Source organism: Bombyx mandarina, chromosome 10 (genome assembly GCF_030267445.1).
Source record: "Bombyx mandarina strain Sakado chromosome 10, ASM3026744v2".
Classification (NCBI taxonomy): Eukaryota; Metazoa; Arthropoda; class Insecta; order Lepidoptera; family Bombycidae; genus Bombyx; species Bombyx mandarina.
Window position 1 is genome coordinate 6,109,460 of NC_143217.1, and position 26,674 is coordinate 6,136,133.

The 26,674-nt window shown below is 36.2% G+C and overlaps 1 protein-coding gene across 7 annotated transcripts in view; it reads left to right on the top strand.

The window, feature by feature from the left end:
* nemy (cytochrome b561 family member no extended memory) overlaps positions 1–26,674 on the top strand; it is a 76,449-nt gene that overhangs the window by 34,278 nt on the left and 15,497 nt on the right. Inside the window, exon 1 of one of the 7 annotated variants that reach the window (XM_028182103.2) lies at positions 4,020–4,390. The exons of 4 other annotated variants lie outside the window; for them this stretch is intronic. In XM_028182103.2, the coding sequence (XP_028037904.1) occupies positions 4,359–4,390 (32 nt within the window). In that variant the 5' untranslated portion in view covers positions 4,020–4,358. Of the gene's footprint in view, positions 1–4,019; positions 4,391–26,674 lie in introns of those variants that run through there. 2 more of the 7 variants (XM_089730314.1, XM_089730313.1) reach the window with 2 other exon arrangements.

A 26,674-nucleotide genomic window follows, 5' to 3' on the forward strand; every position in this document is an offset into this window, starting at 1 on the left:
TTGCCTACGTTTGCCGCTAGGGGCGCTGTTCCAACTGCATATTTTTACGTTATAACGTTAAAAACGTACGTTTAACGAGAACGTTAAAATACTCATACTAAGCACTCTGTAAACTTCTTAAATGCGATAGCGTTTTTTTACGATTGTCGCCTTCAACTGTTTTCAAAATGATAAGTCAATCAAGTTTACATTCGAAGGTTTAGACGATTGATCTGACTTTCGCTCGGAGCCGATTAGTCGGCAAAGGTAAAGGGGCACACTGGGTCTTACCAGATCCCCCTGCTAATGTCTAATGACACCATCAAGGCCACCTTCTTAGTGGTTCGCCGATCCGGTGGTAGATTCTGCGAAGCACTGTTCTTGCTAGGGTTAGAATTTGCAACGTCGTCAGGTTTGAGCCCCGTGAGCTCACTTACTTGTTAGATTACGCTGATATAGCCTCTCAAGGCTATCAGCTTAGGTAGGGGAAAAAAGGCCATACCGTCTGGCGAAAAATAGCGTCCACATACTAGCTGTCTCCAATATATGTTTTACCTCGTCCAGCAATATGAGAACTGTATTAGCTAGACAGACACCAAAAGGCAAAGCGCTGAAAACTGTCCCGACTTGAGGCACGAATTGAATATCCTCAAGAGCCCGTCCTCCTGAGCACTAACATCATTGATCATAATCAGCAGGGGTGTCACTGTCGCCTAACTTCCAAACAGCGGTTTATATCTTAGACGTTTTATTATGCATTTTTCTGTATTCTAGAGTTTTAATTTATTTAAAATTCTTTATAACCACTTTTACAAATTTTAACTTTTACAAAGTTTGCGTATTCAGTGATACCTACATAATAATATATATATACGTATTATTGTGGAGAAAAAAAAACATTTAGCATAGTTATAACGTGTTATAATGCTGTTTAAACAGATTCGTGTTTTAATGGAAGTCGTTTGTGGTCGTGTTCGCGGTAAATGATGAACACTTTCTTTTTCACCTTTCACTTCTTCCGTTGTGACATGTCATTGTGTGTGAAATTATCTAAGATAGGAAATGTAGGCAATTAAAAATTTTTAAACTTATTTTTCGATTTTTTTTGTGAACGTCGTTACAGGAGCCCATAGACATCAACAACGTAAATGCCGCCACTCGCCTTTAGATACGAGTTCTGTGTCTTAGTTTTACAGTGTAATGGCTGCTTTACTATTCAAACCCGAATGCATTTCTGGTTCACATATGGGCAATAGGCAGAGTGGTGGTACCTACCCGCACGAGCTCCCAAAACGCCCTACCTCTATTATTTTTACACTAAGAGACGTATACTTATGTGCTTTGGATTTCACTTCAACTTCTATCAGGCTAAGTATTCATTTAATAGTCTTAATACTCATGATCTTGTTGCATGCTAAGTGTAGGTTTTTAGATAAACTGATTTTATTGTTATGTACCCGGCCTTGAATCCGCAAAACCAAGAGGTTATCTACCGCTTAGACCAATCTATTTAAAAAACGCTTATAGATAAAAAAATGCCCTAATAAAAAAGCAATGATAACAAAGTAATAAAAATGATTCGTATGTAATAAAGAATCGTTCAATGGGCGAGTCTTTACCATCTTCAGCTCGGCTATTACCATTTTCAGGCACCGAGTTCCACATATCCCGAGCGCCGCCTTGATGCGGGATCACGTCATTACGGTTACCCCCGATCCATTAACGGTGCTTTCAGGTACCTCAAGCTCCGGTCACCGTCCTCGCCTAACCCATCGCTTGCGATGAAAGGCTCGACGAGTAAATTAACCCATAGACACAGCCCACTGAGTTTCTCGCCGGATCTTCTCAATGGGTGGGGTTTCCGATCCGGCGGTAGATTCTACGAAGCACTGTTAAAAAAAGATGCGGGAATCGCGTTAGGGGTTCGGCCCCAGGCCCAAAGGCAGCACGAGTCGTTTCGACATATTAACGAGTAAAACTCAAAAGAACAGATTAGTCTAGTCATTTTATACAAGGTCGGTGTCTCTGTGAAATAAGAAAATAGCTTTTATATTTTATCCTTCCCTAGAAAAATACATGAGTCGAAGAATGGCACTGCTACTCTGGTATGTGCTGGTGAAAGCAGCAAAAAACTATCATCCAACAATTTTTGAACCATAACAGTGTAGGTTAGTGATTTTTTATCACACACATAAATCAATTAAGATAATTAAAAAACATTCTAAAACAATTATCTGAATTATTAAGACATTTTTCTTAAGCTTTTAAGTACCTATACTTTTACCGACACCATTAGAACGTACGAATCGCGAAACTTGATCTAGCCCTATGCAGGGCCCTGAAACTGCGATACTATAAGACAAATAATTTTTTGTATGGAAACTAGCGACATCTTGTAGCGGATGCCCTAAACTTATATGTTGTTAAAGTTAAGGTGTTTAATTATTGTATAACTAAACACAGAAAATAAAAAAAATAGTATTTATTTGTTATAGTCAAATTGATTAAATTTTATCAATTTGTGGTTTCTGAATATTTACAGAATCCTTCATTAAAAATAAAATATAGGATAGGTAATATGTTACTGCCATCTACAGGAGCAATGAGAAACTAATCGAAGCGTAGCCATCTAGTAGCCAACGCCCGTAAACATTTTAGTTGAGTGCTTTAGTTGCTTTTCTAAACTAATTTATGTGTATTATCTATGACCCTATGGATTATTATTAAATTAGATCATTTAATTAATACATAAAAAGATGTCATTGCGTAGATGTTTTTAGTCAATACGATGATAGGTACCAACATTGTGAGTTTTGATTATAGTAAGCTGCCCTAATGTACAGATAACCCGCAAGTATTTTTGTAAAGCTAATAATTATACAAAAATTTAAAGTGTGTGTAGTGTTAAATGATATCAAATAAGTTGTCATTTGTCACACATGACCTCGTTGGTAGTAGGTACATGTAGATATAGACATTACTCAAGTTTTGTTCCTTATATCTAATTATAATGTCACCATTGAATTAAGATAGTTTGTAATTATAGTGTCTATTCAAAAATGTAGTCTCTATTTATAAATCGAGAAATCTGTTTTTACAACATAATACATTAGCCATTTAAAATTACTTACTGGTGATAGGACCTCTTGTGAGTCCGCACGGGTAGGTACCACCACCATGTCTATTTCAGCCGTGAAGCAGTAATGCGTTTCGGTTTGAAGGGTGGGGCAGCCTTTGTAATTAAACTGAGACATTAGAACTCATGTCTCAAGATGGGTGGCGGCGTTTAAGTTGTAGAGGAGGTTGATGGGCTCCAGTAACCACTTAACACCAGGGGGGCTGTGAGCTCGTCCGCTAATCTCTTCTTCTTCTTTTTCTCCATCTTATCCCACTAGGTGGGGTCGGCACAGCTAATCTTTCTCTTCCATTCTTCTCTATCAGCCGTCATCTCAACACTCACTCCTCTCTCTCTTATATCGTCATTCACACACTCCATCCATGTCTTCTTCGGTCGACCTCTTCCTCCTCTACCTTGCACTACCATTTCCATAGATCTCCTAGTCACATGCATCTTCTCTCTACGCATCACATATCCATACCACGCTAATCTAAGCAATAAAAAATAAGGTATACCTATACGTTCTTTATGAGCTACTAGCTGTACCCGTCCGCTTCGCTGGGCATTTCAAATTAACATTATTATTTCTCACCCCCACAAAGATTCTCATCATTAACGCCCCCGCAACTGGAGTAGGGAGTCCAACACTCATATTAATATTAGCCTATCCATTAAGTACATGTTTTTTCTACGTGGATACCAAGTTTCAAGTCGATCGGATGCATGGTTCAGTAGTTATAGCGGAACATCCGTAAAAACCAGTGTAGATTTATGTATTAGTATAGATCGTAATTGGACATTAAGGAGTTTGGGTGTGAAAAATATAAAGTAAGCCCTAATAACCGGCCCGTTCGATGGCATATCCCGTCCCGTATACGATTTGCATTAAATAAATTGATTGCACGGGCGAAGCTGGCGGAGTCGGTTTGAGGTGCGCGGGCGCCCCTCGTCGCGTCCGACGCACCCGCAGTCGTGCGCCCAACCGACAAACTGATACACGTTTCCCCGTAATGCTTAATTACATCCTCGCCCCGCGTAATTCTCCGACAATTTAGCACTTTTACAAGTCAATTGCCAATTCCCCGGCGCGTCATCCAGTTTAGTCGCGATTCGCGCGTACAACTCGCCGCGGCGATACACTGCATCCAAGTACCTTGTGACAACGGCGTCCTATATGGTTATCCTGTACATAATCTATGTTATAGTGATTTCGCCTTTATCACCGTGTTTTATGTGTTAGTTTTCTGTCCGAGTCACCACAATGCGACAGAGGTATCAACTTAAACAAAGACCGTACGTACTCTCTTAAAGTAGTTTCTGTAGATAAGTCAGAAAGCTCGTTACATATGTTTGACCTGATGGCCAATTTATTTGAGACGTGATCAAACTTAAAGTTCTGCACTTAAACCGTGAATTCCGATGCGTGCAAATGACCACAATATAGGCTTCCTTATCGAAAACAATGTGACTTTAGAAAGTATTACCAATTTATAATTCAAACAACACATTCTTGTTTATTGATAATATACCTTGTCAACTTTTTCGTAGTACCTCCACTTGATCCACCGTTATAAAAATAGGTACCTTGTTTATTGATAATATACCTTGTCAACTTTTTCGTAGTACCTTCACTTGATCCACCATTATAAAAATACCTGAAATTAGAATAGTAAACAGTTGTAATACCGGTAATATTTACAATTGAAACGTTTGGTTTATTGTTGAAATCAGTACAGCTTAGTATTGCGTTATAAATTTTAAATTTTATAACCTTTCCAATGCTAAGTATAGGCAATCCAATAAAGTGAAAGCGTTGTTAATTATGTTCAGGATTTGAAAATTTTAGAACATACTGTCTTATATTTTATTAATTGAAAAATAAAGAGTGAATTCTTATTGAAGCATAGAAAAAAATATGATACGTAAATTAACTTTCATATCGAATAGGAAACTGCGACAGTCCAGTTAATATACCTATCTAGTATATATTAAGTTTATCTATTTATCTATATATATAACAATGAATTGCTGTTCGTTAGTCTCGCTAAAACTCGAGAACGGCAGGACCGATTTGGCTAATTTTGGTCTTGAATTATTTGTGGAAGTCCAGAGAAGGTTTAAAAGGTACTAGATAAATATGAAAATTCTCGGAATTAAATAAAAATAACAATTTTGTTTTTCCTTTTTTTTTTGTAGCAAGTTTATTTTATACAAAATTTTAGGTCTTTTATTTATCGATTGAGGCACTACGAAGTCTGCCGGGTCAGCTAGTTTAATAATAAAGGTGTTGAAAGATTGAAGTAAACATATTACCGACTCAGAACGTCAAGACACAAATGTTTTGTAATGTGAATGAAGTCTTTATGAAACAGTGTTTGTACGAAAACTTTGTCGATAGCGCAACACAGGTGCCGTGTATTATTACTGTTGTTTGCTTGATGATCAAGTTGATCAACATTTACTTAAACATTTTTTTAATGTTGATTTTATGTTTCAGGTAAGTCATCAACAAGGAATGCGTAAGATCGAATGATATTAATAGTGTATATGGATACATACAATTATAATTTAAATATAGTTTCCAAAGTGAAATGACGTCAGTCGGTGGATTATTAAAAATAGTTCTATGCACGTAAAGTGACCTTAATTGCTGTGTACATGACTTTCATGGCTTCGTTACAACTATATGACTATAGTCGGATTTTTAATTAGACGAAGCCAGCTGACAGTAGCTAATGTCACTTTGTGAAATAATGTTGCTATATTTAAAGTAATAGTGATGCGTTCAGTTCTCGTTCAATCACATAAATGAACAATGAGTGTGAAGAGTTAATCATTAATTTCAAACTATAAAAGAATATTATTTATATTTTACAATAAAATTGTATTAAAGTGATCCAATATAATAATATGTTACTAGTAGTATGTAACTACAATCAGTTTTTTTTATTTTCATTACCTATGTACCTATAATTGTTATATTTTATACATCTATAGTTTCAACTATATGATGCATTGGAAATAGGACAGTCTTACAAACTTCCTCGCAATGTTTTTCTTAATGTTTAAAACACTCGGTATTTAGTACAGGTAGATACCATAGGAACATAATGTTTCGTCGAAAACTCGTTGGTATGTACAAAACACGGCTAAAATTCGAACCCCGTGCCCGATATCGGCAGTTCGGCACACTAACTATTCACTAGACAATCGAGGCAATTTCATTAATTCAGGAGTTTTTTCAATCGTTCACTTTGTCACAACACTATTTTTATTTCATCAAAAACTGACAACACAGTAAACGTCAGTTTACTTCGTCTAATAAAAAATCCGACTATAGTAGGCAATCAAGATTAGGACAAAGTTTAAAAATTGGACCGCAATTTCTACTATATATCAAAATTTTGGTTATTTTGGATAATAAGATATGTAAAAGGAAAATTGGCTCGTTTTCTTTTTAAATGTGTAGGTCGTATGTTTGTATGTGAAACATAAGGGTTATTAAATTAACCTTAATAAATAAATCTTAATATAATTTTAAAAGAGGAAACAATTTTTTTTTAAAAATGGAATTAAGAATTCCAAGAAGAAGAAGAAGAGTTGGAATTAAGAAATAATATAATAGGAGACTTTTTGCGTATTGTATTAACATTATGAAGAGCATGCCGATTAGAAAGTGACAAGTGACAAAAGTGTTTGGCCATGACCAACTCTTGTGTAAGATAAATTGTTTAATTATTTTACACAAGCACCCCGATAAACACGTAAGTGTTTGTTCCTATGCGAACCTACTACTGGGACTTTGGTCTCGTGTCTCAATGAACTCAGACATGATGCCTAGGGGCCATTTGAACTAATTAGTAGTCATCCCATATTCCAAAGTATCTATTCGAAAAGTTCTAAATTATGTAACGTATTAAAACCGCGGCAAATTGACCTAAACAAGTTTCTAACGCACTATAATTTACAAATCAGTTAACTAAGGATCTATTTGTTTTTCATTTTCGAAAAAATAAACATGCATATTGGTTACCGTCGTATTTGCCAACAAGGTATTAATATTTTTCTTTACATACAGGAGTCGCGCAAAAATATATAAGAAATTTCAAAGACCGATCAACGTAGCGCATCCCTGTTTTTTTTTAATTCTTTCTCATGCCCGTCTTCCACGGAAATCGTGTTAAACGGTTTAATTAGATAATTTTCTATCTCATCCTCCTTAATCATTACTCTCGCTTCTTAATCTCACAGGATGTTTAATCATGAAAGAAGGACGTGATTTGCTGTGCTATTAAGAAATTATTTTTTGCTATTCGTATTGCATCTATTAGGTACTATTAGGCACATACGAAATTGCTGTTTAATATACAGCAAGTTTTATTTCTATCGATCTAAATATGCACATAATATGGTATCGCTGCGTCTTTCCCAGAGCAGTGGTAATTTTCTTCCGTTCTTGAAGAATTCAGGTGTGCGAAAGTTAACAAACCCTTTTCAGTTCCTCACAGTACATATCTGCAGTAATGCCGGTGCTATTTGGCAGGAAGCTGTAATGAATTATACGATGTACGTTTTTGTTTAGGGTATTGGCTAAGTGCTGGACCGGTGCGAGTGATGGTTGGGATTTCACTCAACCCCACAGTAGTCGAGCGGTGTTCAGTCACACGATCTCGGTGGACCACCCGAGACGATGAAGTCTTCGAATTTCTCATCCAATAAATTTAATGCTTCTAACTAATATGATGACCGCTTACGATTATCAAAAGAATTGCAGCTGACAGTGTGATTCAAAATCCCTTCGTTTCCGAGTCTGTTAAGCAATGCAAAGCATACCTTAACGCATTCGTCACGCTAGCGATCGTTCAGTTCGTACGATACCCACTTATCAAATTCTTTTACCTTGTGAATTTGACGCAAATGGACCAATATTGTTTTGTTGCTAACCTCGAAAGCTGCTACTAACTCAGCCGTAGACTGAGTATCGTCAGCTTCCACCATTGCATTTAATTCGTCGTCATTGACTTTAGTTTTCGAGTGAATCCGGGGCGTATTTGTTGAATCAAAATTTCCATGTTGGAAGCGTTCAAACCGAAATAACGAGTCGTACGTTCGTTTGAAGTCTTTATACTCTGTACACGTCATTAGTGTTGTGAACCGTTTGGGCGGCTTTGCTATCACGACGGAACTCGTATTCAACAATAACTTGTATTTTTATCGTGCCCATATTGATGAAAAATATACAAATATGTATGTACACGATGACAATATGTATCTACACTAATCAATAAACAAACGAGAGAATTCGAAAATGGAATTCAATATCTTTTTTTTTTTAAATTCATATGAATTTCGAGTTTTGCCAGCATACATAAAATCACCTTTCAAACTGCCAGTATTTTAAGGTAAAAACCTATTGTAAATATTATTATATAATAAAGACGGCATTTTCTCAGGATACACTTTCTTTTGGAATTCTCGGGTCAGTAGACTTATTTTCACATTTAGTAAATATTCTGTACGTAAAATCACGATCCAGTGAACAATATGTTGTATTGATTATGATAGTGGCTATAATCGGATTTGCCCCGGTCATGTTCATTTCTATAATAGGAATATCGTACCCGCTAACCCAGGTTATAAGTTACTTTGTGCGAATTTCATCTAAACTCGTTCAGTCGTGTTTACATGAAGAGTGACAAACATAACCGGACCAGCTAGTAGATATGTATTTGTAGGCAATTGTATTGCATATTAAATAATTATAGTGCTTCGAGTTTTTTTTTTTTTGTAAAAATTGGCAATACTGGTATTATAATTTAGAAGTTAAACAGTTGAAATTGTAACTATAATTGTATAGATAACGCCACCAATTCGTATTTGTCGAAGAATTTTAGTTTATATAGAATAAATTAAAATTCGAACGCTGGCGAATGACATCGGCCATGTTTTTTCAATTTGTTCGACATTGTCTTCTTATTCGTGCGATTATGTTTTGAATTCTGGAATTGCAATTAAGCTGCACTGTTGTTCTATTCTACATTTAAACGAAAAACAGCTTAAATATTTGAAATTAGAACTGTCCATTTAAAATTCGATTATATAAAGGATACATTTATTTATTTAAATAACCATTTTAATGTTTCGTTGAACAATGTTTATGGTACTAATTTTATTCCAAGAGAAAAAGATGACACGCAAATCCAAGAATTAGATCCGACCGTATGATGTTGATAATTAAAACAGTATACAGTAATGTACGGAGATAACTGATAACACATCGTTCGCGATGTTTATAGTGATTAGTAGTGCTCAATAGTGGACTTTGAAATTACGATTAAATGGATGTTTTATTAATAAAATTATAATTATGTGATGATACATAAATAGATAGATGATTATTGATTTAAAGGTTTTACTGGCGTTATGGCGTATTATTATACCGTACGCGCAGGTGGGGGGTGCGCGGGGTATGTGGAACTTGACAGTCTGCAGAAGTTGGGAGCAGATCGCGGGCCCAAGGATGTTTTAGGGCATGTCTGTTCTGTATACAATACTGTCCTGGATACATACAAAAAATAATTTGACGCTATCAAAAATAAAACTTCGGGCCGGCATTGCAATTTGGACACATGTCCGCAATTTAACGTTTACAACGAGTTCGCTTCGGGGCACGCGAAATTGAGCGTGAAAGTCGACACGCTGCGATATTTGGGTAAGACCAATAGAAACTAGACCGTAATTACTAAATATTGGCCCCGATGCACGCCAATTGTATCGTTCGTAATATAGGCGATGGTAATTTATCAACATCTAGTATCGTTGCGTATTTGGGTCAATCGGTGTGCGTTTCCAGAAGACTAGTTAGCGAACCACTAACGAAAATGACGAAAGTTAAATAGGTGTAAGTAAAAATATGCTATAAATTAGAAGGACGAGAATTTCGTAGTTGTAGGGGGTACTATAAAACCGAATCGGCAGGCACCGCTATACTATGTAGGTATGTTTGTCGCGAAGCCATCGTTTGTTTGGGCTTAAAGAATCTGTGGAAGGACTTCGGTTCCCTCTGTATTTTGTACCATGGGTGTTTGGGGTTTGGTACCATGGGTTATGTTCCATGGGGAGTGCTCCGGGAAATTATTTGAGATGATACTATCATCTCGTTTTAATATCGCACCGCCTTTTTTTTTTCCGGCCGGGGCCGAACCTCCTACGAGATCCCCGCGCCTAGGGGGCGCGCGGAGCAGACCGCGGGCCCAAGGAATTTTAGGGACTTACCGCACTAAACGACTCCCTTGCACTCTTACACCCGACGTCCGATCTCCATCCGGGGTTAAAACCCGGTCAGAGTAGGGGGGTTCCCGCGGTCAACACTACAACCAGACACGCGGTGCCACCCCGAGGACGCCCGACCGACGGGTCGTTGAGGCGATAGTGAACGACCAACGACGCCGGTCTCCACGGTACGGCGGCCCTACCAGGCCACCCGGGCGATGTCGCTGGTGTTCTGGGATACCCCGCTTGGCCAGAACCAGTTTGCCAGGGTCGGAACGCGATACACTGCCGACCGGGTTGCTCTTCCACAGTATATTCGGCGACGACAGCGACGACGAAAATGCGGATCGCATCGCTGTCCGCGGCCGCCGACGCGTCGTCCCGTCCTCCTGGTGCCAGCACGCTAAAGTGACGGTAGTTGCGGCGCAGCCTCATCGCTGCCGAGCATCGTAGCTACGACGGTCGGAAGCGGCAAGTCCGGTCCTATTTTTGCAATGAGAACGCGGCGCTGTTCCGCGAAAGCGGGGCAGTACGCGAGCGTGTGCTCCGCCGTGTCCTCGTTGCAGCCACTGCAGTGGTGGCACTTCGGCTTCAGCTTCCTCTGGGTGACGAGGTGCAAGTAGTGGCCAAAATAACCGTGTCCCGTGAGCACCTGCGTCTCTCGAAAGCTGAGACGTCCTCGGTCGCGATTCACCCAGTCCGTAAGGACTGGGCAGATCGCCTCGACGGTCCATCGTCCGTAGGCCGGGTCCAGCAGGCGGCGAGACCACGCCTCGATCAGGGCACGCCGAGATTGGCATATCGCACCGCCTGCCACCGGAGTAGAGTTTATCCATGGGGAGCCACTGCGTTCATCTACAGTGCGTTTCCAGAGATCTCATTTGCCACGTGCTTTTACACACGTACGTTTCTAGAATAATTTAGGAAAATTTAGTAATTAACACACTAGAAATGATAACGAAATCACTTTTATATGTTGAGTGAAACGATTTTTAATTATGATTGATTTTAAAGCGTATTTTCAATACCAACGGATTTCAATCGGCCAAATATGTTGGCCAAATCCTCGTGTTGCAATGGAACGATTAAAACCTGTAATTTTATATTGGGTATTTTATTTGGTTTTCACGTGTATTAGGCGCGATTAAAACTGCTTTCGAATATAATTAAAACTACTTTTACGGCTCAATCTCGTTTATTATTATTTTATTTCATTGCTTCCTACGTTTCTAAGACTTAACAATGATCTCGATCACGGACAACTTAGGTTTTATTCGTAGACATTTGAATGTGTTAAATAGGCGTGTACTTTAATAAATTAATGTTTTTTTTATTAAAACTTTCTGTTTTTTGTCACGTTTTAGTTCGTGTGTTGATAATTTTGTAACGATGACATGCGGGAACCTGTTTTCTATGTAAATGAAAACCTACGTCGTTTTCAGGGTTGAGTGACTCCCGAAACCTTTCATCGTGAATGTACACAAACGAGGAACGTGCTCTGAATTCCCTAGCGTCTTGGTGTTTAATTAAGTTTAAAACGCTACGCCCCGTATTTATAATGTTCTAACCAAAAACAATAATTTGTTGCCAAGTTGCCAAATAATTGCAAATTATTATTTAATCAACTACGGATTGCTAATATTATTACGGCTGATATTAAAGAGGGTAAGTTGTTCAATTTGATAAATAATGTTTTAATGAACGTTACATAATTATTAGAGGCTTGACCAATTTAGGAAAATATATTCCGGATATATTTTGCTACGACGGTTCGATGTGTTTACAGTGCATTTTCAAAAGCATTATTATGGTGGTTTTTCAAACTGCAAACAATACGCTTCGTGGGATGAGTAGAGATGATGTCGATACGAACTAGCAATGTCTAGCCAACAGGTCTCAAGATAGACACTAGTCGGTTTTAATTTAAGAAGTTAGTCAGGAAAAAAGCAAAATGACAAGTATGATATCCCTATCTAACAAGATATTATAACAATTATTATATAGATATATAGATATTAATTAATATATAGATATTATAACGATTATAACAATAAGTGATATTTTTTATCTTATCGTATTTGAAAATGTATATTTATAAATGTTAGTTAATTTTAAGTTTTAATTTTATATTTTTATTTATTTATTAATAATTTCTAAATTTGATTTATAAATTTATTAATATATGTTTAGTCCAAATGTTAATAAAAATAAAATGCATGTAATAGAACCAAAAATAAATGGAGTAAAAGAAATGTCAATAGAAGAAAGAAAGATGCATCCCTATCTTTTTTCCCCTACCTAATCGTTAGTAGATTAAGGGGCTATTCCAACTGTAAGCGAACCGAATGCATCCCTTTTTATGTTTGAGAGATTACTGGTGCCACGGAGGCCTTTTCACTTTTAACAGGGCAGGTAGGTGGGCGAGCAAGGGCTCAGCCAAAGGATGCATCCCTATGGCATGTTGCAATGCGTTGCGTACATGAGATATTTACCAAGGAGGGTTGACATCAGGCAGGCGGTCGGTCGTAAAACTCATGCCAAATCCCTATGATCCCTATGTCCTCATATCATGCTGCGCCGACCTCTCATTATTAGGGATAAGGACAAGAAGAACTATTTGTAGCCGTTTATAATAAATATTCTTTTAATTCGATCAGTATTTATAATACTATTCGCTCATTTTTTATTCTAGACATCACAAATACAAACCGCATTTATTTCACTGAAAAATGTACTTTGCCTTAAAATGTATGCTTAGTTTGTTTTTCGTTTAGTAATCACTTTAAATGATTTTTGTTATTGAAACCTTTGAATAACCTAGCACCCTTCTTCATTTTATTAAGCTAATTTTTTTTATACCAAATCACGGTCACCACATTCAAGTAGATCCTAATTTGCTCTAATTCCTACCACTTGTTACTTAAGCGAAACTCCTTGAGAAATCCTCGGGTAGCTTTACGAGTGCTGCCCAAAATGACTTCATTTGGTACGTGCGTTGCAGTTGAATTATGTTCTTTTTTTTCTCCACCTTATCCCACTAGGTACTAGGCACTAGACATAGCGAATTTTTCTATTCCATTCTCTATTCTATTCATTTCTATTCCATTCGCTTCCATTCCATTTTCTATTCCATTCTCTATTCAAATTTTTCTATTCACACTTACTCTTCTCTCTCTCTCATATCGTCATTCACACACTCCATCCATGTCTTCTTCGGCCGACCTCTTCCCTCTCTACCTTGCACTACCATTTCCATACATCTCCTAGTCACATGCATCTTCTCTCTACGCATCGCAAGTCCATACCACGCGAACCGTCCGCTCTTTAATTAATTACCGGCGCTACTTTCACACTAATTCACGAATTATATCGTACCTATTAAAACGTGATTGGGATTATTTGAGGATTTTCTGATTGCTAGTTTTGGATTGCGATGCATTTTTATTTTTCCAGTAATTTAAATAATGATTATTTTTCCAGTAATTTGTGTTATTTTGTAAAAGACTATATTTAGTTTAAGCAGAAAATGCTTACACGAAAGTATTTTCTTAAATTTTTTCCGAATCGAAGGTAAATGTATCTTTCTAAAGTATTTGTTATTACTTAAAAAGTATCCTAAGACTCACATTACGAGGTCACTTTACATTACGTACTCAGAAAACGCAGGGCGTTCTAGTTCTTATTCTTATGTAAATTAGAGTGTAACTACATTTACCAACTGTGTACACAATAACATAATATGATTTTATAATTTTGTAGTGATTGCTGATTGACGGAAGCAGAGTAAAGTAGACTATGCTTTATCGTACATTACTATAATAGTAATCAAAGCAAATGCATTAAGTTTACACACAAAAAGAGCAATATCGGGTCTTATCGCTAAGAACCATATCTTCTAGACAGGTAAACAAGAATCATCTAAGGAAATATACGAATCGCGCTGTACTTACCCATTAAAAAACAACAACAATATCTATATAGTGATAATATTACTAATTTTACTCATAAAATATTTAAAACTTCTTTTAAAATAATTAAATAGTGTAACAGATTCAAATCTGCATCAGACAAAACCAGTTTACTTAGAGTCAAAACCCAAATGGACACCTATGGGTACCCTTACTTAAAACGTAATCTTTTCGCTAATCATTACTTAAAACTATGTAAAGTATTTAAAACGTAAATAATACAGTGACAAACGGTAAAATTAGTTTTAATTCTGTTATTAATTCGTTAAGTATTTTGTAAAATAATTACGTTTATAACACGTACCATGCAGTCAGTGTCAGTCAGTGTAGACGCATCTACACGCTTTAATTGAGAGCAATAAACATTATTTTTATATACAGCCTTGAGGAGTTATTTGTTATGTTTCGCAACAGCTATTTGTGAATGGATAACATCTGAATGTTTCATTAGAGATTTGCTTATCGGCAATGCTGTACCAGTCGTTCTAACAATCGACAGGTGCTCAAGGCGGTTTGGTGTAGGCAGGAAGAATGCAGATCGTAATCGTTAAGGACCTTGTAAACAAACAAGTTTTGATCGAACAAACTTGTTGGTATTCTCATAAATCAAAAATCTCGGTGCGAATTCCTCGGAGCGCTTCTCACAGAGCCTACGACAGAACAGAGAAAGCTGAAGAGCGGTCACAGACACAAATTTTTAACCAAATGATGGTATTTACTTACGATGCATAGTTATTTTCGTATTTCAACTATACATTACATAAGATCATCAAACATACGTTCCTAGTAGCAAAATGGCGGTCTGGCTAACAACAATCAGTTTACTGATAGCATCACAAACGTTAAACAACACATTCTTGTCCTCCACTGTCCTCCTACTATTGTCATTATTTCAGATAAACACATTACAAATGGCAACAGAACTCGACCAGTTCACGGATGTGATGGAAATTGGCATTGAAATTAGGCCGAGATATTAGTAGTAAATTTTATTATAGCACATTAAAGAAAACTGTAAAATTACTTACAAGCTTCCTTTTTCTGATGCTGTATGATTTATCTGGTGTGAAGTGTTTACCGAAAATCATAGAAATCACTACGTAAATACAGCCAATTATTTTTGTGCCCTTCTTGTATTTAATATGTTATTAAAATACTTACTTAAGTTACATTTATTATTATTACTTTTAATTTTTTCAACATTTTATCTTTCAATATGAAGGAGTTTACAGCCAAGTTAAAATAAGGTTCGTATTAATTTTTTTCTCTACTGTCCAATACAAATCACGTTCCGTTATTTATGACATCAACTTTACAACACACAAATTTTTTTTTTCATGTTCATTATACATATATCATTAATGTAAAGTATAATAATATAAATAAATACATGGAATCTCAGTATATACTTAATTTATGTCACCGCAAAATAAAAGTTCGTACGTAGATGGAGGAACTTTGAAAAAAAATTTAAAAACTTAGTTCACGTGAAAGAAGTGAAACTTCTTTTGCGCTGTATATTATTGTGGTTTTCTTTATTTTTCATCTTTAAATCAAATTTTTCTTTTAAAAGGGAAGGCTTTGTATTAGAGAAAAGACCTAGCTCACTTTGTCTTTTACCTCTCCACGGTCGAGTGTTTCGCGAGACGCTCTCTGTTTTCTCACTCTCGCTCTTCCTTAATCGTATCTTTTCTCTCTAGGCGTAACGGATCTGCGAGTTAAATTTTACTCTCAACGCACCTAAAGAAGCTTCACTTCAAAAATATAGGAACGTTTCATATATTTTGATCGATATAAAATTTTTAAGGGAAATGCACACAATTGTCTGAAATTTGTGTAGAAGGTTTCGTTATGCTGCGTTTTGTTGTTTGATTATAATATTCTAAAATACAGATTAATAAAAATCGCTTTAATCGAATTTACTTATAGGGCAACAAACTAGAAAAGTATTAGAAACTTTTGGAAATAATTAAATGATAATAATGCGGTGGTGAATGCTAGATTAAACCATTAAAAAGCTTTGGTTATATCTCGAATACTTGTCGACGAATACCGAAGAATATATTATAAAAAGATTTTTTTTTAAATCTTCAAAATAGTAATAAATTTAGAACTGTTTGGACATTGTGAGTTGTATAATTATCCACTATGCACCAAAGATGGCTGCTAGATAATGCTCGAACACTAAGCTCGCCCTTGTTCTTTTTTATGTCCCATAAGAACATCTACCTATGCCTTGCGTTTGCAACAGCGTCAGAATATTGGGAACTGATTCGGTGTAAGAAGCTTGGTTAAAACCTATTAAATAATATTTTAGTAATTATTATAAACCCTTTGAAGTTGTCTAAATTGAAGTTGTCTAAAAAATATTGGTTACAACATGATGATAAAATACTTATTCGAATAGATTAATAGAAATTTCTAGACGAAATCCTTATTATTGCGTAGGTGTAGATGAATTGCTTCACGAGCGAGAGTGCCTGCCGACCCAGCAAACTCAATTACTTCCGACCTTTATGATCTCTGAGGTAGGGCACGTTATATTATCGTGTAACTATGATTACGCCTTTCTTGCCCTATTAACGAATAGAATTGTTAAAATTAAAAGTCAATTATTACGTTTCTTAGATACATATGTATTTATACTTTTTTTTTTTGGTCTACTGAAAATGGGTGTTACCAAACTTTTGAACGGTAGTGTCGCGAAGCAGCTCCGTTTCGAAATGTGAGACAATTGTTTTATATAATACACAATTGAGATTACATCTCTCAAGGAACGTGGCGGCGCGGCGTTCCGATAATCACTTAATACCAGCACTTCTTCCACTCGTAAAAAGACCGCAAAAGAAAAAAAACTTTGAAAACAATCAAAGTTTAATAAATGCATGTTAATATGTATAAAAAGTATTAAAAAAAAACTAGAAATTTGTTTAATTTGCAAGACTTTAAATTCCGAATTTTCACTTTCATTAAAATTAATTAACTGACCGAATTAGCAACGTGACTTCGGTTATTAATGCGAGTGCGGCACTTTGGTGGAAGGTCGATGTCCCTGGTTTCACTCTCGAGTCAGCAGAGCATTGTCATGGTTACCATGTTAACGAGTAGCATTATGTAAATTGCGTAAGCCAAAATTAGTTTTCACTTTCCAACTAATAAGCTGGATTTGTACTTTCGCGTCAGACAACCCGATACACAGTGAGATCTGTCTTTGACTTAAGGACGTTTTTCACTTGTTTAATGTCACTAGATGACATCAGCACAATATATTTCTTGTAGTTTGGCTCTCTCTGCTTTAATGTCTGCTGTTTACCTGTCTTCACTTCCATTGAAAGTTAGAATTGGGATAAACATTCTTATCTAATCAATATCTAAGCTTACCTGTTAAAATCCTCTGAATAAACTTATTTAACGGACATGAATTTTGCAAGTTCATTTTATTTATAATAATATAACTACTTTTACGTTTAAATTTCCCATTTTTTTATTGTTTTATCAAGTTTCGAGCAAATTAACTTTCGAAGAATTGAGTATAACTCCTCGAGGTTACTAGGATAGGCAAAAAAATAGTACATTACAGTTTCACGGACGACTGTCCTTGACCACGAAAACGAGAGAAGTATTTGCTAAGATCAAACCGTAAAGGGAGTTTTAATTATGTATACGACTCAATAAAACCGGAAAATAAACTTTTTCTTTTAATTGAAAAAAAAAATGCAAATATTGGTTAAAAAACCTTTAAAATTTCAATTTTAGGTTTTAACACATAAAATTCTAAATATTTTTTTTTATTTATTTACGTGAGATGGCCGGAATTGTTATATACCTACTATATAGAGACATTATTTCACTTTTTGCTAATCGATTTGCTAATTTGTTTGATCGATCGTTAATTTCTATTTTCTGAATCTCAAAACGTAAAGTGTTAATTCGTTCGCGTATTCATTGGTATTATAAATGATGATTGGACTAGGAAATTATACGTGATTTGCTCACTACCCTCCCGCTGAACATAGTGTATGTGTTTTGTAATACGGACATCTGGCACGACCGGTTGATTTATGCGCATACAAAACGCTACACGACTCCAACGGAAAGGATCTTATGGTGCGTCCGATAAAGCCATGTATTAATTACATTGACATTTTTAGACTTTCACGCACTGCTATATACAATTTTTTATATATCGATAGACATTTCGAATACTTTTCGATTAGTATCGAATTGAGTGTACGATTAAAAAATGCGGTAATTACTTCGAACACCAGTGTACATAATTTATGTGAAAGATAACACATAAGCTGTGACGAATTTTTTGAAAGCATTTTCCTGAGTCGTCCTTGCAACTGTGCACTTATTTAATCCATGGCGTTATAGCCACTGAATTAACGATTTTCACGATTTCAATATTTTGTGGCGTTGTGATTTGTGACGTGCTTATATATGGCGTATTGTGTGATGGCAAATAAACGTTAAACAGTGTGGATGGGCTGATGGTGGAAAACGCTACTTGGATAACTGTTGTTCCGAATGTCTGTCACTAAATGACAGGATTACTCTTCTTGGCATAAAATAAGTGTGAATTATTGAATAGGTAACACGATTATTTTCTGTATATAGTTTTGTTTCGAAGTATCTTAGAATAGTTTGTATAGAACAGCTAAACTATTTACACATATAGTGGAAGATAAGAATATTAAACGAAAACAGATCTCATTGTACAATTATGAAACAAAACATCGTTACACCTTTGCATGACGCAGTCGACATATTATAATATGTATGTCAAAAACACTCGACTAACCGAAAAGTCCTAAGCAAACACTAAGATGTTTTTATCGGCGCAAGGTCGCGATACATTATCGTCATCTCAAACACGGTTTATCAGCTTCCAAACTGAATCTCAGTGATACATGACCTTGTTCCGCCATGAAAATTCCAGTTTACATACCGTTAAAAGTGATCACGCGTTCTACGCGCCTATCAATTTTCGTTCAATCCATTTTAGATTGTGTAAGTATTGTCTTTCGAAGCCAAATGTTAATGGATTGGTTTGCTGAAATACTGTTATTACAGATTCATTAAAAAAAACAATATTCAAATAGATTCGTTTGCGGAGTTGCTAAAACAGATTCGTAAAAAAATTGACTTCACATTCTCAACTTTATAAGCTAAATGTTATGTGCTTTTAAATTAAATAGAACACAATGTAGTTCCATAATTTTTGCGAGAACTTGGCACAATTAAAAACACTACGCAACTCTAAAAATGGCATTCTAGTTCATATATCTTTAGTGTTAATGGCATCAGGTTACTTTGATAAAATTGTATCAATTACTTATTATTATTATTATTTTTCCTACCTAAGCTGGTAGCCTTGAGAGGCTATTCCAGTGTAACCTTAACTAGTAGGTGAGCTAACGGGGCTCAAACCTGACGACGTTGCTAACACGAACCCTAGCAAGAGCCGTGCTTCGCAGAATCTACCACCGGATCGGAAATGCGACCCACCGAAGATCCGGCGAGAAACTCAGTGGGCTGTGTCTGAGAGTTAATTTACTCGTCGAGCCCTTCGTTGCAAGCGCCGGGTTCGTCGAGAACGGTGACCGGTGCTTGAAGTACCTAGAAGCACCGTTAGTGGATCGGGAGGATCCGAGATGACGTGTTTTGGGCGGCGTCGACTGCTTTCCATTCATTCCGCAGGATCGGGAATGTAGTTACCGGCGGCCACGATGAGAGGGTTCTCGTGTCGTGCCGCTTTATCGAAGTGGTGTATCAATTATACTGCGATCAGAAAGAGAAGATGTATTCTTTCTGTTAATAATTGTGCAATATTCATTAATATCAGGTATTTATATCTTCTTGTTCTCGAATTTTCTACTTCGATGAAAGAAATAGTTCTAAGGCTTTGCCAATAAGTCGTGATACAACGTTTTCACGTCGTATTAGAAATCCCGTTAATACACCGTCCGTCGAATACAACCGACATTGTGTTCATTTTCGCCTATTTGTTAATAAATACCGTTACTTTACAACTTTGAAGGCATGCCTACGAATATGGAACACGTTTTAGTACTAAAATAGTTGATATGGTTTCCCATGACAACAAAATTTTTCATTTTGGACATTCGAATCACAGGAAAAGTGTTTGTTTAAGCTATATACTTCATATGTGAAGTTTGTGTTCCTTATAATTACAACACTCTTTTTTTTTTTTTTTTATCACTCAAAAATAGCTAGATAATTATCAGGAAAAAAATCAAAGAAAATATCAGTTTAATTTTTGCTACAGACAAATTATCCTTCTCGTGTTAGCTACGTTGTTGATCTGTATTTTCAAAGAGCGCTCGCTCGTGTTTACTCTCGCAACGATATTTTATTACCTACTAGAAGAGATCGTTTCCCCTCTAAATCAACATATCAGGATTGGAAGAGCGTTGTCTGTAGCTTGTCATAATTAGCATGTACCTAAGTAAATACTCAGCTTCGTTACACATCCACATTAACTTCGACGTTAATGGTTACAAACATGGTTTTTTTTTTTTTTTATTGCCTTTGTTGGCAGACGGGCATACTGGTAATCAGTAACAATGAATTAAAACTTTTTTTACGGTTTACATTTTGAATACTTTACAGTTTTCGTGACCACGAATAGTTTTAATTATGAAGAAAATACTATGAATGAAATTTACAAATTACGAAAAAGGGATTCGATATTTTTAACATAAGTGCCGAATTAATATGTAAGTGGATACACAGCTATAATTAATTGTGAGTGTACGAGTAAGCAACATCTCAATTCGTTCGCTAACACCAATTAAGGGCCAAATTGTTTTTAGTTCATTTCTATTTTTCAAAAACAAAAAGAATTTTAATGTCCATCATCTCGATGACAGTTAACTGTCATCTATATTATTTGATATACAAATATATATACATATATATATTTCGTGTGCGTATGTATGTGATCCCTATATTTTCCGAAACGACTGAATCGGTTTCGATGACATTTGCAGGAAATCTTCAGATTAGTCTAGTGCAGTTTGGGAGCGATATGGATCAAAGTTAAATCAAAGATAGGACAGCAAAGCGGGCTGAATTTGACAAGTAAACTGGAATTGCCGAACAAATTGATTGATAAATCTTGACACAGAGCCTTGAGATTGGATGTCCACGATAGTTTACTAGTGGTAGGACCTCTTGTGAGTCCGCATGGGTAGGTACCACCACCCTGCCTATTTCTGCCGAGAAGCAGTAATGCGTTTCGGTTTGAAGGGGGGGGCAGCCATTGTAACTATACTTGAAACCTTAGAAGCTATATCTCAAGGTGGGTGGCGCATTTACATTGTAGATATCTATGGGCTCCAGTAACCACTTCACAGCAGGTGGGCTGTGAGCTCGTCCAGCCATCTAAGCAATAAAAAAATTAGTAATCGATTCTATGATATATATACGTCTAAGTAACAGTTTTTGCTTAAATCTTCTTTAAATGATTCCAGATAGTCTAGTCTATAAATAAGTCTAGGACAGCTAATTTATCGTTGTGAGTAATATCAATATTTAAATTTACTAATTTTTTAGCGCCCCTTTTTGAATTAAGAGTGGTTTTTCATTGACGTTGTCCATTGACGGTAGGTTGCGGTAGCCGCTTTCCTTCAGGCGTATGTGTGCACTGAAGCAAAAACAAAGATGTCAGGACAGAACATAATGTAAAATTCAAATAGAAAGGAGTATTCATTGATCTTCGAGCACGTGCACAATTGTATCATTCACAAACCATTCACATCAATAGTTCGAGTACTTTGTAACGAGGACACGTGTCTGCAAATTGAATGAATTGAGTGAATGACTTTTTATAAGAGCCGATATAAGTCTTGGCCAAATAGAATTATTTTTTTTAAATCGATGAATTTCTGATTTATATTTGAAATTTCGAACGCTTGTGTTTTTCGAAGGTACCTACCTACGTGATCGAAACAGGTTCTTAGCAAAATAATTCTGATAGTGAAATGAAGACACGGTGGTTCGTTTAACCGTTACTCGGCGGTCAGTGGGCCACTTTTTTACCATCTATTGGTTGCAGAGTTGTACCGTGAAATTTTACAGCGCCCGCGGATTAATGACATATAGTTTATTTTGATTCCGAAAATATTCCGCGTGTAACCTGCGCCTCGTATTTCGAAGAAAAAAAATAAAAAATAAACTGGCATCTACTAATGTCGAAATATCCACAAATTTACTTTTTAAATTAAACATTTTGAATTTAAAATTGGAATCTGTAAAAACGTCCATAAAGCTTATTGACACGCTCGTTTTAAATGTCAAAGAGAGCCGAACTAAACAACAAGAAAACGATTGTTAATTTATCGATTGTGATCATAATGATTTGAAAAAAATATATCCCAATCAGACATAAATTTAGGCTTAATCACGATTTTGATTGACCCGCCTTTAAACCCTCTTTTAGTTTTGACTACGGTTCTGTGGCGATGATGTTGAATATGACAGGTCATACGTAATGTTAGATTATGAACACTTTCACAACTTTTAGACATCGATTGCACAGATACATGTACAAATGTATATAGAATGTCTATTAAGAGAAACAAAAGGCGACTCTGGAAGTGTTAATATTTTGAAATTTGTGCTCTTCCCCCCGAATATATGTATGTAGTCCCAACTGTTATGTACGTAAAAAAACTAGGTAAGGTAAGGCAAAAGTAATCTTTTCATACCTGTGCTTTTCACACATCAAATTTATTTCACGACTAGCGACCCGCCCTCGCTTCGCTTCGGAAACATTAAAACAAACATGAAACGAAAAAAAAAAAAATAAAAAAAAAAAAATGAAAAAAAAAAAATGAAAAAGAAGTAGCCTATGTTCATCAGGGACAATGTCGGCGTCTAATGGAAAAATAATTTTTCAAATCGGTCCAGTAGTTTCGGAGCCTATTCGAAACAAACAAACAAACAAATCTTTCCTCTTTATAATATTAGTATAGATGACAAATAGCTATTTTTGACTTTATCGGATTTCTTTAATTTTTTTATTATTGAAATTGTGTGATATATTAAACAAGTATAATAAAGCAATGGAGTGCGTTCGCATATATATGTTTTTATAGCAATGCGTGTACATCAAACCAGTACGTATTATTTTTAAAAAGTAGGTTGTTGAAACTTTTTTTTCGAAATGCCCAATATGGGGCCAAAAAACCGCCAATAACCGAAATTAATGCATCGAACAATAGCTAAAAAATTATTATCTTAAGCATTGTCATATTTTATAAAGTACACTTGGTTGGAGATATTCTACAGTGATTCTAGACTTTCATATCCGGTAATAAGAGCCATTACGTAATTTATTTGCAATTTTGTTACCTTGTCGTTTCTTGCACCGTTAATGAATGTGCTCTAAGTCGGTTTCTACAAGAAATCTCAATCGATTTCTAAAATAAATTATAAATATTATTTGTTCTTTCAAGTGTAAATTCAAGGCGAAGCTTTGGTTTCATAATTCACTACAACGACATGTTCTTTGGCGAATTCATTCCTGTCTCTAGGAGGAAATCACATTTTTGAGATTGGGTACGAACCGCTGTTTCTAACTACAGCGTGTTCTAAAACAGCTCTGGTAACGACCACAGTCTCGCCTTTGAAGAGGCTTTACATAAGAATACATTTATTTCGAACTACAATAGAAATAAAACATTGTGAAGTGCGTGTGTCACTGCTGGTCCATAAACTATAAGACGATTTATAGATCCATTGCACCTTAAAATTACGGGTCAGCCAATAAAGTATTGCGTTTATTGTAGTAGTAAATTCATATTTTTTGCCTATCTAAGCTGATGGACTTGAGAGGCGATTTCAGCATATCCCTAATAATTAGGTGAGCTCACGGGGCTCAAACCTGACGACGTTGCTAACACTAGCCTTAGCAAGAGCAGTGCTTCGCAGAATCTATCGCTGGATCGGAAACGCGAGCCACCGAGATGATCCGGCGAGAAACTCAGTGGGTTATGTCTGTGGGTTAATAGGCCTAGGGACTAATGATGATGATGTTGATAATATTAGTAACATAACCTCAGTTTAATATAAAAATATATATATTATTATGTTATAATCTGAACTGCGTAATGATTCTACTAAAATAGATAGAATGCTTGGAATTGACGAAAACGAATGTAATGTTGAATACATATTTTATTCGGAACCTATCATAGCGCACAGCGACTCGGAGCGTTGTTATACACACAATAATTGTAGTCATTCTGGAGCATTTCCTCATTAAATAGGACGAGTTTGCTTTTGTAGTTGGTCCGCAGTCCGCAGTGCACTGTAGCTCGCATCGAAACAAAAGGTTGACTACCGTCGCGTCGCGTCGGCTCGATGCACACGGGAAGGATCAAATAAACGACGTTTGGAAAATGGATCTTAGTATTGTTTTTATAAAACACATATTTGAAGTAGCTTTAATTAGAATAGAAAGTTTATAAAAAAGTTACCAGCGGCCTTGCAATTAACAATTTAATATTAGAAAAAGTCGCCGGTTGTCAAAATTCTTGAAAATATTTTAAAGTAGACTTTCATAATAACAAAATCAAAAATCTAACTATCTGCTCCGTGTTGTGTCTATTTAGATTGTGCTTAAAGTTAAGTGTGACTGAGTTGAGTAATTAATCGATATTGATAATGTGTCAATCCAAACACTTATCAAGGAAATAGCCAGAGCTTCGCCCAAGCGTTGTATTGTGTAGGGACGCCAAACCTGCGATATTTACTGCCACGACCATCACAGTTTGCGATTGGCAGGCTATCTGAAGCCCCTTCGTTAAATGGCACCGCCAACTCTTATCCCTGTATATCTCCCTGATTCAGAACCACCGCAAATCGGAAATGCGGTTATACGGCACCTGTGTGCTTTTTGCAAAACGCGTCCTTTCGAGTACTTAACAATCGTTAAAAATCGGTTATCGATTTTTGATCTGACTGGAGATGGAATACCATACATTGGAGACATATTATCAGTTATTTCCTAATCAAACAAAATATAAGATAGCTACTAACTTAAATGTTACAAAAAAAAACAATAACATTTAAGTACACGAACAATACGACCGTTAATCGTTTTTCAAAATGAAATTCACAAAGCCATACACGTATTGCTTAAAAAACGAGGATGCGTGTATAGGATTGCGCAGTTAAGTCTCAGAATCTCTCAGAATCTCAGCAATAATAACTTCGTAATCTGCATGTTGCAATTAGAATGATGACAGCCGTGGGAAATACGTAAATAATGCTACGATCGTAAAGCTATCTGTTCAAAGCAGCTAAAGTCAAGGGGATCTATTAGCCACACTCGATACAGAATACGACAGGTCGTAAATAAATAAGTCTGTCCTGTTTATGAATGAAGGTCGTTGCGAACTTGCTCTATTTCGAAAATAAATTTAAACCTGCTGCCTAAAGGTACGATAAGTCAACGATTTGAGGTTTTCTTCGATGCCATCTCGGTCAGACTTACTACCCAGCTGAAATTATATGTTTATCGTTGATCATGGACGTTGACAATCTCCAGCTGCTACACATCATAATATGCGCTGTTACAACAGTGACATTTGCACGTGAGCACGCATTGTGTACCCACAGTAATAATGGGCCTTTACACAACAGCTGACAGACCACACGAAAGACAATACGAGGGCTGCACTAAAAGTATCGGGAATGGAATATTTCCACTGTTCCTGTCATATTAAAATCTTTTTAATTGAAAACTCCTTGGTTTTAAAAATCGAATACCATTTATTAATTTAAAAAAAGATTCTCGGTCTTGTCACGAGGTTTTGTCAAACTTGTTTAGTCGTTGAGAAAATGGAATTGACTCGAGAAAATTCAAGAGCGATGATTTATTATGACTTTCGAAGTGGTTTAACACAAAAACAGTGTGTTGACCGGATGATTTCTGCATTTGGTGATGAAGCCCCATCCAAAACCACAATTTATCGCTGGTTTGCTGAGTTTCAACGTGGACGTGTCAAACTCAGTGATGATCCCCGTCAAGGTCGTCCAAAAACTGCAGTCACCCAAGAAAACGTTGATGCTGTGCGTAAGCTGATTGAGGAAGATCGACATGTGACGTACCGCGAAATTCAGGCAACTTTAGACATTGGCATGAGTCAAATACAAATAATCTTGCATGAACAATTAGGTGTAAAAAAGTTGTTTTCCCGATGGATACCTATATGGATGGATTCGCTCTGTGAAGAGCAAAAAGCGGCTCGCGTTACTTGGTGCGTCAGAACTCTCGAAAGATTCCACGCAGGATCCTCAAATG